General features: G+C 41.6%; 1 protein-coding gene across 4 annotated transcripts in view; it reads left to right on the top strand.

Moving 5' to 3' along the window:
* The first annotated feature begins 14,273 nt into the window (after positions 1-14,273).
* stxbp5 (syntaxin binding protein 5) overlaps positions 14,274-16,357 on the top strand; it is a 107,614-nt gene continuing 105,530 nt past the window's right edge. For 3 of the 4 annotated variants that reach the window (XM_020714430.2, XM_011491631.3, XM_011491630.3), the window contains exon 1: positions 14,274-14,823. In XM_020714430.2, the coding sequence (XP_020570089.1) occupies positions 14,686-14,823 (138 nt within the window). In that variant the 5' untranslated portion in view covers positions 14,274-14,685. The remainder of the gene's footprint in view (positions 14,824-16,357) is intronic. The other variant, XM_011491632.3, reaches the window with a different exon arrangement.

Genomic DNA, 16,357 nt, shown 5'->3' with positions numbered 1-16,357 from the left:
CTCTTCCAACTGTTGGTGGCAGACATGTGCTAGTGAGCAGTAGAACAAGGCAAAACAAGACGAAGAAGCCCCTCCCATCTTTTCCAGTGTGAACACCATGGGCTAAACTCGCATTCAAGAATGCTCGCTTAGCATGTTCAAGAACATGCATCACATTCTGTGTGTGAACGTAGCATCAGAACCTTAAAAAAAACAACAAAAAAAACGACTTTTAACAAAAAATGCATCCATAACTATAAGCTCACACAATATTTGCAATCTACAGCCACAGACAGGGCGGCAGATTGCAGGGGTGAATGGTGCCCATTCTTGCAAAAAAATGCTGACTTTGTAGTTTATTTTTTGTGGTATTTTTCTGTATAAAACTACTACTGTACACTTACCACTCCAGCAACCGTTGTCCTCTTCTGCCAAAACAGCAAATCCCCGCAGACACCAGAGGAAGGGTGGAAATCAAATGACGAGACATGCAGGGTCATCCTCTTCCTCACCGACAAGAAAAGCTGCTTCAGGTTTACATTCAGGGAGGGAAAAATACACCCAAAGAAAGGTCATCAGGGAGAAGAGAAATAGGGTTTATAATCAGATTCAGTTGACGTGAAAGTGACTGATTGTAATCCCAGGTAAGCACATGTTCTATTGTAACTTCAACCGATAACCCTCTATCTTCTTTATTTCCCTAAGGCCCACACTTATCACTGTCTGCAAGACACTCCCTCAACCAACAGCTAATACAAATCCCAAACACTTTTAAGGAGCCGTTTGAAGGTCAAACCAAGTTGATATTTAAACAAAGCTGAGCGCCGCGTGCTCAGAGGCTTCCTGTGGTTAAAGGTTTGATATGAAAAGGGGGGGCAAAAGTATGGGGTGACATTCACATCGTAGCAGAGTGTGTACTTGTATTTGTGATACTGTATTTAGAACAAACTAGTAGGAAAAAAAGAAATAAAATGGAAATGTATTCAAATATTCTCAGCAAAAAATGTAAAAAGTTCATCACATTTGTGATTTCTACCTCATTTATAATGATAATAATAATAATAATACATTTTATTTATAAGGCGCCTTTCTGGGCACTCAAGGTCGCCGCACAGCATGTATACAGTATAAAATACAATAAACACTTAAAACAACAACAACAATTTAAATAAATACAAAATTAAATAAAAAATATATAAAAACGTGAAAAGGTTAATGTTAAAGTGAATAGGCCATTTGGAAAAGATGAGTTTTTAGCTTTGATTTGAAATGTGGGAGTATGTCAGTGTTGCGGAGGTCAGGGGGGAGTGAGTTCCAAAGCTGGGGAGCAGAGCAACTGAATGCCCGGCTCCCCATGGTGACAAGACGGGCAGAAGGGACAGAAAACTGGATAGGAGAAGAGGAGCGGAGGGAGCGAGCAGGTATGGAGACATGAAGGAGGTCAGAGAGATATGGAGGTGCAAGGTTGTGAAAGGCTTTGAATGTGTAGAGCAAGATTTTGTATTGAATGCGGAATGGGATGGGTAGCCAGTGAAGCTGTTGAAGAATAGGTGTGATATGGTTGATGGAGGGAGTGCGTGTGATGATACGAGCTGCTGTATTCTGAACCATTTGAAGTTTATGGAGGGTTTTTTGTGGGAGACCAAATAGAAGGGAGTTACAATAGTCCAGGCGGGAAGTAACAAGACTATGTACCAGTACAGCAGTGGACTGAGTAGTGAGGGAGGGACGTAGACGTTGGATGTTGCGTAGATGGAAGTAAGCTGATCTGGTGACGCTGTTTATGTGAGAAGTGAAAGAGAGACTACTGTCGAGGATGACACCCAAACTCTTTACCTGAGGGGAGGGAGAGATGGTGAAGCCGTCAATGGAAAGAGAGAAATGGTTGGTCTTGCTCAGGGTGGATTTGGTGCCAATCAGAAGAAGTTCAGTTTTATTGCTATTGAGTTTTAAAAAGTTTGAGGTGAACCAGGATTTGACTTCATTGATGCAGTCAACCAGTGCTTATGGAGGCAGTGTGGAGTTGGGTTGGCTGGAAAGATAGAGAGAAAATGGATGTGGTGTTTTTGGAAAATATGACCAAGCGGGAGAAGGTAGATAATAAAGAGGAGTGGACCGAGCACAGAACCCTGAGGGACACCAGTTGTGATGGGGACAGAATGAGAAGTGAAAGATTTCAGTTGGATAAACTGAGTACGGTCAGACAGGTAGGAATGAAACCAGGACAGGACGGTGCCAGAGATGCCAATGGAAGAGAGTCTGTTCAAGAGGATAGAATGAGAAATGGTGTCAAAAGCTGAACTGAGATCAAGTAAAAGAAGGATGGATAATAAACCACAGTCAGCAGAGAGGAGAAGGTCATTAGTAATTTTTAGAAGAGCAGTTTCAGTACTATGAAGGGGACGGAAGGCAGATTGGAAAAGTTCATACAGATTATTGGAGGACAGATGAGCATGAAGCTGAGCAGATACTGTTTTCTCAAGAATTTTTGAAATGAATGGAAGGTTGGAAATGGGACGGTAATTATTGAGGTCTGTGGGATCTGCACCCAGTTTTTTAAGTATGGGAGTGACAGCAGCAGTTTTCAGTGCAGGAGGAACGATTCCAGAGGAGAGGGAAGCATGGATTATGTTGGTGATGAGAGGACAAAGAGAGGGAGCTGTAGCTTTAACAAGGATGGTGGGCAGTGGGTCAAGCTGGCATGTGGAAGGTTTGGATTTTTTAATTAATGTAGTTATTTGACTAACTGTGGGTAGGGTAAATGAAGAAAACGAATCATCAGATGTAAAAGATGGAATGGAAGATAGAAATGGAGCAGAGTAGGGGGTGAGCTGTTGATGGATAAGGTGGATTTTTGTGGTGAAAAATGAAGCCAAGGTGTTGCAGAAATCAGTTGAATAGAGATGTGATGGAAGGGAGTCAGGAGGTTTGATGATGTTAGAGATGAGGGAGAAAAGAATCTTTGAATTTTCTTTATTTGAATTGATGAGATTGGAGTAGTAAGCAGATTTGGTTTTAGAGATGCACTCTTTATAGTGGAGAATGTGCTGTGTGTACATGTCTTTATGGATACTTAGTCCGGTTTTGGTGTAGAGTCTTTCAAGTTGGCGGCCTTTTGCTTTTAACTGTCTTAGAGAGGGGGTGTACCAGGGTGCAGTATAGGTGAATGAGACAGATCTGGATTTTAGTGGAGCAAGTGTGTTGAGGATGTGGTGCAGGTGTGTGTTGTAGTGTGAAACAAGTTGATCTGGAGCTGTAAAACTGTCTGTATTTGGGAGTTCACTGATCAGGGCAGATAAATTCTCCAGGTTGATACCCTTAGCATTACGGAAGGTAATATTGCGTGAAGGCTTGTGTTTGGAAAGAAACAAATTGACATTAAATGTCACAAGCATATGGTCGGAAAACGGGATGAAGTTTGATTTACAGTCCATGGGTATGATACCTGAGCAGCAGATTAAGTCCAGAATGTGTCCTTTTGAGTGAGTGGGAAAATCAACAAATTGTTGAAAACCAAAACTGTCCAAACAGGATAGGAAATCATTAGTAAGTGAATTGTTAACATTATCCAGGTGAATATTTAGGTCTCCTAGTAATAAAACATTTGGTGAAAGAGCAGAGATATATGTTAGAAAAGTTGAAAAGTCTGACATGAAATCCTTGTTTGGTTTTGGTGGTCTGTAAATAGTGGCAATGATGGTCGGGGTGGATCCAGAAAGCTGACATACAGTGGCCTCAAATGACTGGAAGGTAGGAACTGTTATAGGAGCTGCTCTCAAACACTCACGGAAAATTAATGCAAGACCACCTCCACGACCAGTGACACGTGGTTGGGAGAAATAAACAAACCCTGTTGGAGTGGCGTCGTTCAGATCCATGAAGACATTCTTCTGCTGCCACGTTTCAGTCAGGCATAAAAAGTCTAATTTACCGTCCACCACCAAATCCTGGATGAGATGGCCTTTTTTGGTGAGAGAGCGGGTGTTCAGTAGACCAAAGTTTACTTTTGAGCTGCTGCCGGTGGTTGTGTTCGACGTTCTTGGGACTCGCACCACGACCCGTTCAGCCCGGCGACCCGTGTTTCTCTTTAAGGTGCGAGTAGTGGACCAAAAAGAAGGGATGGAGCTGGAGTTGTCATATTGAAAGTTCCGATGACTGCCCCGATGAATAGTTCTGCGGCGGAAAATGTAGGGAAGATCCAGTCGCTGGAGGAAAGCAGGTGCATTATGTAGGGGTATGTGGAGCTTAGCCCCGGAGGCAGGGTGCTGGAACAGGGCTTTCACTGGGTGGCGAGCAACCCACAGGATGAACCAAAGGAGTACCAGCCACACACAGTTAATCCACATCGCTGTTTAAACTGGTTGCCACTCAAAAGTAAGCAGTGCAGGCCGTTTATGTTGGGTGTAGCAATGACGTCATGACATCTGTAAAGTCAATTTAAGAAGTTTGAACTAAATTTATTTTATTTCATTTGTACTCTGGATCAAGTTTAACACTTAAGCAAAAGTAAAATGATTTAAAAAAACTATTTCTGAACTGTCATAAATAATTCAATGATATCATTGATATTGAAATTCCTCCTGAATTGTCTGTATGATAGAAGCAGAAACATATTATTTGGGTAGATGAAAAAAGAACAAGGGTAGAATTTTGGGATTCACTTTCTTTATGATTTGGTTCAAACATAGATTTCTTTTGGGGGGGCATGGCCTTGTTTTGGTTCGATATATGAAGGCCTATACGAAGCCTGGTGTAACGTAATGAAACAATAATTACTAAATCCTTTTTTAATGTAGTACAGTACATGTTTGACGCTTTCATTGTGTACGTACTGGTTTACAATATGCAACGATTCGGTTCAATGGTGTGAATTGTGAAATTCAAGAAAAAAAAATACAAAAAATGTAGCCGTGAAAAAAAAATTGAACCGCTAAATTAAATTATAAATACATCTATCGATCATGTAGAAATCGAAATGAATGTTTATTTTTTAAGAAAATTGATTTATTTGATTCTTCCGACTGATAAAAATCCTGAACAGATGAGGGGGAAAAAAATTCAAATTTTGAGGTTCATGTAAAGATATAACTACATTAGTCTGGAATGCAAGTCAAGTTTTCTTAAGGTTTTGTTGTTAAAATAAATCCTAAATGATTGGATTTATTGCTTAATAGTACATATTTGTCAAAAGTCAGAGCTTTGTCTCCCCCTCTGGTCACTGGCGGGAACTGTCTCCACAGTTCTGAGTGCACTTTTTGTTTAAATTTGATTTGATTTAAAGTGGTTTATTTCAAGCAATCAAAGCAAGAATAATACACCTAACAATATAATAGGCAGTTTTACATTCATACAAAGACGTATCAAAATTAGGATAATTTGACATTAAATCAAAGATTGCTTGAAAGAGAGTGGAAGGAAGCGATTTTATATGATCCCAGCCCTGTTTTATCGTAACCATTTTTATTACATGACTTATCATTAGCCGGTTACTAAGTTTTTATCAGATATCTATGCCTTACCAACACAGTTTCAGGTCATTAAGAATACTTAAGTACCAATAAATCACATGACAAAGATGAAGTACTTAATAATTATGTAAAATAGACACCCTTATTCTATTTTGGATATCAACATAGCATATACAGATCAGTTATCTAAAATATGTGCTGATTATTTTCACAAGAAAAATCCTGACTATGATTAAAGATAACACTATATCAGAAAAAAACAACACTGTTTCACTTCATCTCCCATCAACCCCAGCACACAGTTTCTGGATGCCACACACCTAACTTTCATTTGCAATCACTCACAGTAAGCTCTGCACTGAGCCTCACTCAGTGCGAAGTATTGTTTGTCTCACTCTGCCTGCATTACCCAGCGTTATATTCAGACCTGATCTTCTGATTTCCTCACCCTGTTTTGTCTCTGACTCCGTTTGCCTGCCCCGAATCTCGCCTGGATCCTGACCACTCTCGTTGTTTCTCTGAATCTGTCATGCCTGTTATTGACCCCTGCCTGCCTGAGCCTGATTTAGCTTTGTGGACTTTTAGCTGAGCTAAGAAACCTTCTGCATTTGGAACCTGCCATCTGCCTGTTTTGTGACAATAGGATACTGTCCTTCTTTATAAAAAAAAATAAAACAATTGAATGTATGATAATGTAAATGTATAAATAAAATAAAAACTTAGACGGATGTGGAGAATGTAGGCCAGCATCTATATGGCTGCACCATGTACAATTAATCAGAACTTTTCTATACTTCTTTTTTTTTCTTTTTCTTTAATAAACATATGTTTATTAAAGATTTTGTCATAAAACAACATACATTTGAACAACAACTGAGATGAAAAAAACATATACTTCTTTTTTGGGTTCTTTCAAATACCTGTCCTGAAAATAGTTCAGATGTTGTGTTTATTAATATATTAAAACATTGAATAGATTTGCTTTCAATAATGATAGTGTAAGCTTATTGGATAGAATTAGGCTACACTGTGCTATAATTCAATTTAGCATTGTTTAAATATTGTTTTAAAGAAACATTCAGATTCAATCATCTTGTTTTGTATTACTTGTGTGTTGTGTGACTCGTCTAGCCCTGCCTGAGCTTACATGTTGACACAATCTTTCCATCTATGACACGGAGAGACACAGCCGTGCGTCTTCTGTCAAGATTTCACTCGTAGTGACATACAGTTTCCTCAAATAGCATCACAGCAGCAGCACAAAACGAACGCTTTCTTAATTGCTCGGTGTCGGAGATGACTGCATTAATTCTGCATTGCAGGTTCAGTTCACACAGCAGAGCCGGGAGGTGTCAGGTTGCCAATAAAACAGGAGTCCGCGTCTCATCCTGCTTTATTGGATTTTGCTGCAGCCTTTGCCAATCACAAGGGATAATTGCTCAGCTTAATTTACCATCAGAAGCTGGAGGGTGAGAGCGGGCCCTTTGTGAGGCGGCCTGCCATCACCTCCGCCAGGAACAGGAATTTAAGCCCCCCGCAGAATCCGCTCGCAGGGGCTCCAGAGCTGGATGTACCAGCATCCGTTTGTTTAGATTTGGATTTCCTGTTTATGTTAACACGCCCCGACAGACTTTCACTTCTAATATCTGGACAAAGGTGCTTCTGCTTGTGTTGCCTCTCACCAGCTCAGCGGCACATACAAGGTCATGCAGGAGTTCTCATTTGATAAAGTGTGAGTTGATTCGAGCTGAAAGCCATGGCAAATAGCCGTGCAAGTGCAACATCAATAACCTAAACCAGAAATTACTATTATTATCTTAAATATATAGAGATTTACTTTTGGTTGTTATTTCAATTGAAAATATTATATTTTTTTTTTCCTCAAACCTGAAGCTCTGTGGTTGAACTGCCCTTCAGCTGCAGAAGCATTGCTAAAATGACCACATTGGACTCTAAACATTGTCGCCATTGCTGTCACACGCAACGCTATAATAACCAACCTAGTGTGGCGATAAAGAATAGAATGTTGTACAATTGATTTTGAAGGAATATAATGTTCTTTTTGTGAAGAAGTCAGAAAGGATCAGGTGTTCTAATCATAAAGAAGGAAAAGAAAGACTAGTCCTAAGAAGAAAATCCCTAGAAAGTAGATCTGTCCATTCAGCCGGTCATTTCTTTAACTAGAAATCTTAAAAATAATGTACTAAACTTTAGAAACAAGGTGTTCCAAGCATTAAAAAAGGAAAAAAACAACAACTCTTTGGCTAACTGTAAAGCTGCGTTCCCACCGGTCATGTGACAGGCATTCAAGTATGTGCATTTAACCCTTGTGCTATCTTAGATGACCCCACCCTTCCATTGACGTGTTCTAAAGGTGGAAAGATTTCATGTAATCCATGGACACCAGTGAAGATCACAAATCAATGAAGAAAAAAGTTCAGTGCACTGTCTAGTGGGTCTAGATGACCCCACTCCCAATGTTAAAGTGCTTAGGATAGCACAGGAGTTAATGTATCCTTGAAGGCATGTTTAGCCCATGGGGTTCTCACTGGACCGTCGCCATCTGAAACCAGCGCATGTCCGCCACCTACAGACGGAAGAAGCTTGGTGTTAAAGTGGTGCAAAAAGGTTGGCACTTCCATAAGTTCAACGGGACCCCTTCTATATGTCACTACCAAAGCAAAGTCCCTGATTGGTTCAAGGTTGACCTGGTTTAACTTATAATACACGTTCAATGGCTGTGCGTTTTAGCCCGAAAACGTATGTAGGGATGTGTGAACACAGGAGTTTAAACCCGGTAGCCTGAAATGTGTATTTTTTGCCCCATTACATAGACTTCTCATTTGAAGTGGTTGCTTGAACGCACGTTGCCCTGGGCGGCGTGAAAGTAGCTTCAGATAGAATTACTTAGGATTGAATGTTATGCTTTTATGTAGCTCAATGAGTTTTTGTTTTTTTTTTACTAGCAAATGGTTTGTATTTTTATTTTTATGTACCTCATTGTTATTCATTTTGATCACAGTAGAAAATAAGTAGAAATAAATGATTTTAGAACAAAATGTAAAAAAAAATGACAATACAATCTTCGTATAAGTTGGTCCATCTCAATAAATCTCGTTGAGCCCCACCGTTTTTTGACTTAAATGAAGCAAAAAATTTTTTTATCCTGGCTTCGTAGAATCAGGTCAAAGCTTGCGTTCACAGGGGCTGCAGCACATGCATGTGGAATTGTGCATGTGTGTCCTGATGGCCAGCTTATCACTTCTCTTGGCAACCAGCAGTCCGGCCCCGGGTGGAGTCATGCCAAATCCATCTTCTGAGCTGTTTGCAGAAACATTCTTATTACCACAAACGATTGCATGTGTAAACCTCAATAACACGATTATTGCTGTTTGGCATGAGTCTTTCAAATGTCTTCTATTCTCTCCCCCATCCTGTGTTTCTTCCTTCCTTTTTTTTTTTTAAATCGCTTAATCAATATTTATTATCCTCTGTGCTTGCATAAGGGCTGCTGGTGGGAGAGTGGGTTTAGAAGCCGCACAGTGAGCAGAAAAACGAACAAATTCCACATCTATATTCAACAAATCTACTTGTGGGTATTTGACATCCTCCTGTTTAAATAGTGAGGGATAACAAAGTGCTCCCTCAAGGGCGATGGCTCATTAACTGCTGCAGATGTGTGTGATAACTGCGCGCCTGCATGTGCACGTGCAGCATGTATCAGCGACTTGCATGGGTAGATTTCCTTCTCCTGTCTCCAGCTGTTTTGGAGAGTGACGTTTATGTGGCGGACAGCTTGCGTAAGTGTCTTTTTCTTGTTCCTTTTAATTGCAGGCCTCCGGCACAGTGGGAGCGACGCGCACCGATAATGTGCATCCTCGCATTTTTGTTGGACCGTGTGGCGCGGAAATTACACGTGTAAGGACACAGCGGTTGAAGGCTGCAGGGTGGCTCGGGGTCAGGAATGGGAAATTCAGGTATGCTGTGATGCGCGTGATTAAATATAGCTGTCACTGAAGGAAGAAGGTTGCATCTCCTCCGACTTTGTGCATGACATGCAGATAGATATGGAATGCCAAATATATTGTTTTTTGCCACAATAGAAAGTCATAATTTGAACAGAAAAAGCCCAACAAAAATCCAGTGAAGCATTTTATATTAGCCATAATTCAGGTTTAGTTCATTATAACAATTTCTTGATAATAATCTTTTGACCATCTGGTCAAAATCAAAAAACCTGTGTTGTTTTATAGGACATAGTTTCTGCAGAGAAGCAGTAGTTTATTAGTAATTCATCTCTGAGTTGTGGGTGGGAATGTTGGTGTGGAGCAACCCTGCCCCCTTTCCCCTTCAAATTGCTGAGAGCTCTCTGTTTACACACCTTGCACAACCCCAATCTAGCATTAGTGGTGCAACAAAAATGGCGATCAATATCGGAGCTATCCAGCCGTGTAGTTTTGAGCCAAATGTCTGTTCGGATGAGGAAAACAAAGGCATGCATACGTCACAACTACAAGCTTTTTCCAACAGCGTCTTTTCATCTGCTCCTGATCCACAACATCTTAAATAAAGAAATGATCAGAAATTCACTTTTAACCTTAATTGTCTTTATATTTGCCTTCCATTATGAACAAAAAATGACACAAGAACATGTTAAAAACACAAACTTCATCTAATGTGTCAATCAAATGACCAACTGTTGAGCAGGACAATGTGTCTCTTTTGAATTATGTGTTTGAGTGGGTGGGATTGTCTTGGAAGCTGAAGAACATCCTTTCATTTTTTTTTCATAAAAAATAAACATTCTGGCTTATTAACTTCCCTCACTACTTTTGTCTGCTGCCACCCTTTTTAGAATGGGAATAAACTCTGAAAGGATATGGGAAAGCGTAAGAGTTACGGGTAAAGAAAAAAAGTTTTTTTTGATGAAAACACCAAGGGTCTCTTTTGTTTGGGGGAAAATTCTTTAGAGTAAAGAGTTCATATTTGAGAGGATTTAAATAAATAATGTGAAGGAAAAGAATATAACCTGCTTGGTGGACTTTGTATTTACTGTTTTTTGTTTCAGATGTCTCCATTTTTTGTGACAAACCGATGCAAACAACTAAAGGGTATAAATAGCAGCAGGGGCTCTGCGTGCTGCCGAAACATAAATCTAGCTTTAGTGAGAGAAAACTGAAGCTGCTTTGCTGATGAAAGCCCCCAAACCTGTTAAGTTATCTGCAAGTCTTTAGCGCCCATCAGATATAGTGTTGGATTCATTCTGTGTATGGAGTTCAGCCTGCACTTCTGCAGTGCACGTTGGGTACCATCTTTAGTATGTGATTAACAGCAGACCTGAAGATACAAGATATTGTGTGTGGGTGTAATTAGTGGATGTAAATGGAGACAGTAAAAGATTTGTTTCCAGTGCTCTTTCGGCGAAAGCAAAGTTGGAGAAAAGGCTTTCGGGGAAGATCATATTTTTGATGTACTGGACCTTTTGAGACAGTCTAAGTACTGGCTGTGCATTTTAATGATGACATGCCGCTGAGAAGAGAAAACCTCCAACTGGCTGTAGAGTTTTTTGCATTGAATTCTTTTCTGTCTCTCACATTTTGTGAGCAATAAAGAAAAGAGTGAGTTAGCGTGGGTTTTCTCCGGACACTCCGGTTTCCTCCCACAGCCCAAAAACATGCTGGACGGGTTCATTGGTGACTCTGTGTATGCTCACACCATCCACAACTACATGCGTTCAAGCAGCCACTTCCAATGAAAAGTCCATGTAAAAGCACATAAAACTGACAACTCAGGCTTCTGCGTTCAAACCTCTCACGTTCGCGCATGGCTACATATGTTCTTACAAGCGTTTCTGGGCTCTACGTGCAAAACGTGTGGCCATTGAATGCACAATGTAAGTCAAACCATTTGGTAGAGATGTTTTAATTAAAAAAAAATTTCAGACTGTTTGAACTTTGATCATGGAGGAGAAATTAACAATTGCGGTTTGTACATGGCCAGAATTATTTGACCCCAAGTATTTCGTATCGGAAAAGAAAAAACCTGTAGCAAGATTCGCGAGATTTGCACTCCAACTGAGGGTGGCGGACATATCTAAAAAAGAAGGCCCTTTCTGCTTGTCCAGTGTGAACACCATGGATTAAATGCGTATTTAGCACTTCCTTTAAAGCACGTCAAATGCCTAAAGCTATGTTGGCACCGCCCTAGCCAACAGATGTTCGAGTAGCTTCGGGCTTCCAGGTTCAAAACTCTAAGGAAGAATGCGCATTTAGTGTATTCTTGAACAGAGTGTGTGGACCTGCAAACAGACTGACGGCCTGTTCAGGGTGTACCCCGTTGGGATTCAGCAGGTTCAAAAGATGGATTGATGGATAAAGAAAAGCAAGAACCTTCTGGACAAACATAAAACCAGCAGCAGTGCAGTTTGGGTGTTAACACTTGTTGCACAAATACCATTGTGAGACACTGATAGGCACAAACGCACAGCTGTGATGGGTGACCACTGCACAATGGTGCTTAATGAAACAACGGATGTCAGTGTTGCATACATCTTCCCTCACGCAATGATTGGCTTATAAGGTGGCTTTGTTCGGCTGATTGAAGGATGGCGGATCAGGTGATCTCCATGTTGGCCTGGAGGTGTGTCTCCACCTCCAGTAATCACACCAAACATTTTAAATCCAATTATTTTCATCTCACTTTTTTGTCTTGAGTTTTTTTCTCTCCTTAAATAAATTTTGATAGCCTTTATTTCTTTGACAGAATCGGCATCAGGTGCTGGTTTTCCTAGCGCAAACACAGACATTACTTCTGCTGCTCTGCTCCTACCCGTGCCGCTAGCAGGCACCTGTCAGAGCAGAATGAACACACTGTCCAAACAGGTGGCAGCATCAGCAGCCTCCAGCGCCAGCAGCCCAACTTCAGCTCGTGAAGGCCGGCTTTCATCTGCCACCTTACACACAAACCCAGATGTCCTCGGGTTTTGAACTCCGTCCCCCTTGGGGTCTCTGGAGAATCAGGGGAAGTCGACTCGATTGTTTGAAACAGCTGCTCCTGAAAGATTGACGCCTGTGGCGCGATGGCGGGGGAGAATAGGCGAGATGATTGGCACCCTTAAGGCAGTTTCTTTGTAACATGATTGGTTGATGTTGATGGGTAAAAACCAACTCTCAACATGTTTTCAGCAGCCAGAGGTGACAGTTTGTTTTTAAATGGTTTGGCCCAGCTCCTTTGATGCCAGAGATCATTTTGTATCCTTTTTTCTTTTCTTTTTCTTTTTCATCAAACCCTCCAGTTTTTCTTTACATCAAATCTGCTTTGAATCACTCTTCAGAAAACTCCAATCCTGCAGCCACCGGAGGTTTTTCATTGTCCACCCACAGAAGTAAACAAGGATCTTGCTGACTCGTCATGTCTGATGTTTGGTTAAGGGATCCACCGCCTGTGCCTGGAGCCAAAACGTTAATCTGCAAATAAGGATTGTGTGTCATGTCTTCCCAATGAGCAAAAATTAGTACGCTTAGTTTATTTTATTAAGTATACTTTATAGCAAGTATACTATAGACCAAGTGTAAGAAATAGACTAACTGAATACTTTTTCAGACTAAATTGGAACATTTTAACATTTAACATTGCCTCACATTTAGTATAGACTACTTGTAGTACGCTTTGACTACTTTTGCCAAGGGTTTTTGATGTGATACGCAACCAACATCCTTTAGAAGAACAGCTTTCTACTCAGAAATGTTAATATACTCATAAAGAAAACATTTTATAGAAAGGCAGCATGAAAAAATGTAGAAAAGTTCTAATTCAAACAAAAATTCTAACTAACACAGGCGGGAAAAGCTCCCTCTGCTGACCAACCTTCCTTTAACATGAAAGTACACAGAAGTACTTTATCTGTATCCGCATGCTCCAACAAAACACATATAAAAAAGACACAACTCATATAATGAGGTGGTTTGTCTTCACTGGAAACTTGTCTTGCATCTTCTTGAAACTTTCTAATGTTCAAGACTTATTTTTATAATTTTCTTTGCACTGAAGAGGATTAAAGTTCACATTTTTGAAAAGCACCACTTTGAAATATTTCTTTTATTTTTTTACTGTTTTTATATTTTCTCACTGGGATCTTGATAAAAGCGTTAGATTTGCTTTGAAACTGTCTTTTGGGTCCTTTAAGTCCTAATAAATCTACAACTCTTTGAAAAACATGTTTCTCTAACTTAGGCTTTGAGTATGTGAAAATGTTGCAATGTTAAGTGGAAGCCCAAAGGTTCTTTCATTTTCACCCCCCCCCCCTCCCATTTTAGCAAACAAGCTGCTCTAAATTCATTTGGTTAGGACATAATCGTGATCACCTATAGTGGCCATAGACTAATTTCTGGTTCCTGAACATTTTTTTTATTTCGCTTAAAATCTGCTTTTAAATAATAATAAAAATAAAATAAATTAATACAAAATGACGATTCGATGTTTCTGATGAATCCTGTATTTTATAAGATGCTCTGTGGAACTACGATTTCTTGTGCATAATGCTTGCAGCTCCATCAGCCGTTTATTAGGAGCCCTTTAATATGGCGAGTCTTGCGCGCAGCCAGACCGAGTCGTGGCTGGATGGGCCAGGGCGCAGAGGAAAGACTGAGGCACAGCCTCAGCGTGTTTGCTTGTCTGTCCTCACTCACACTTCCAACGCTGCAGCATCCCAGTATCACCAGGTGCAGTGGAGCAAAACCCCACCGCGTGTGCGCGATACGGAGGGGAGGAGGGAGGGGGGCGTTGTCGCTGAAGGCAGATGAAGGGAGGAGAGGGAGAAAGAGAGAGAGTGCGCTGCCAGGGTGGCAGGATTTGTGTTGAAACCTCCGTTCTGTCAGACATGCGCAAGAGCGTCAGCAGCAGCTCCAAAGCCATCGCTGCGCCGCGTTTCCGCCTTGGCTGAGCGGCGCGCACAGGCCGAAAGGAAGAGCAGAGCCAGCGAGACGCAGTGGGAGCAGCGCGCACGGAAGAACCCCAGCTCCGCTCCGCGTTTCCACCTCCACTGCAGAGCGGGCACTCTGCGCGGCGCGCCGCCGCCTCTCCGGCATGGACTCTGCGCTACGAAGACGCAGCTAAAATGTGAAGCTCGCCGGGCAAATCAGAGTAGACAGAGCGCGCGCGCGCGGGTGTGTGCGCGCGCCAGGAAAAAAGGAGAAAGTGCTTTGCGGGTGAATTCAGCTGTGCGTTCTGCAGTGCAAAAATGAAGAAGTTTAACATCAGGAAGGTGCTGGACGGGCTCAAGGAGGTGTCGTCTTCCACGCCGTCTGTCCAAGTGGGGCCACAGGAGAACCATCTGTTCCACGAGACTCTCCAGTCCGACCATTTCCAGCTCTGCAAGGTGCGTGAGTCTGCAGCTGGTTTGTTAATCAGCCTGCACCTTGTTGCCCTTAAACATTAGAATCGGCGGTGATGTGCCTTTTCCATGTCAGGACGCAGACTCGCTCCTTTGTTTAATTCATCCCATTTTGGATTTTACATGTTTGGAAAAACAAAACCAATCAGTGCGCATGTTCTATAGTTCCAGCCTTTTTTTGTACCTTCTTCTTGTTGTGTGGTACCATGCGTTTGGACTCGGCGTAAAAGCCCAGAGTTTGCCTGCTTGTGCGCATGGCATGAGCTGTCATATCGAGGGATTGGTCTGAACTGATCCCTTCTTGCATAATTTGCCGGGGCTGGATTAGCAAAACGGTGATTTGTGGTGAACGTGTGCGTGAAGTGCGCGCGACTGCTCGCCTGTCCCCTAACCCCTCCCCTCCTCCTGTAAAAAAAAAAAAAAAAAAAAAAAAAACAACAACCCACTGCTCCATCTCCAGTCAGATCATTGGTTTTGCAGAACCTGATGGTGCCTGAAGTGAGCCTGTTTGGGGTGGGGTGCTGGTGGGGAGGCTTGCCCTCCACTGTCTAAATTGGCCACAACAACAATAGATGGGATAATTGAACACTAATGCAATTTTTTATGCCACGCATGCTACAGTCTTTGGCCGTTGTGAAGTTAATTCAGCATTTCCACAGCTGCTCTAATGACTAGGTGTGGACTTTTAATAGACCACAGTGTTATAGTTATTGATTTTTCTCCACATTATGACCTGCAAGGTTTTTATGTCCGTTCCCTTTAACAGCCTGAGTTATTTTAACTGCATCATTACAAATAGAGACTCGGTAAATGCAGCTGTTTGTATCAGACATATGGCTGGTGCTCCTGTTGGTTTCAGGGGTTAATTGATAGCAAGTGATAACCCAACTAGGACATTGTCTAAAATTAATACATTAAGAGTGCCTAAAGTGATAGTTGAGAGTTAATCAGGAGGAACATCATTGCACCTTTGGGCTTTTTAGGAATAGGGGCAGCTTAAAGTCCCACTCCGATCATCTTTTGATCCATTTTAAAGGCATTCCCAGTAGCTTCCAAAAACATGCTTCACAGGCTAATTGGTTACTCTAAATTGTCCCTAGGTGTGAGTGTGCATGTGTGTGATTTGTGACCCTGCGACAGACTGGCGACCTGTTCAGGATGTCCCCTGCCTTCGCCCACGAGTGGCTTGGCTGGAGTGGCTGGGCCCTTTTGTCCCTTGCGGGGACAAAAGGGATTTAGTAGATCAATGACTGAATATGCAGTTTTTAACTAAAAACAAATTTAAAAAAGTATTTTTTAAGGACATAATTTCTGTTGTTTATCACCTCTGAGTTGTAGGCGGAACTGGAAGCCTTCCCGCACCTCCCATCATCCCATTGTTTACACTCTCCTGCTAGCTTAAAACCTCTTATGACCCCCAACCTAACTTTAGCTATGCGAGCAGTATTGGAGCTATCCAGCCGTACAGTTTTGAGCCAGATGCCAGCTCAAACGAGGAAAAGGAAGTCGTCCATATATT

This window comes from Oryzias latipes, chromosome 24, assembly GCF_002234675.1.
Source record: "Oryzias latipes chromosome 24, ASM223467v1".
NCBI lineage: Eukaryota > Metazoa > Chordata > Actinopteri > Beloniformes > Adrianichthyidae > Oryzias > Oryzias latipes.
Note: the sequence above shows the minus strand (reverse complement) of the source record. Positions and strands in the feature narration are given on the sequence as shown.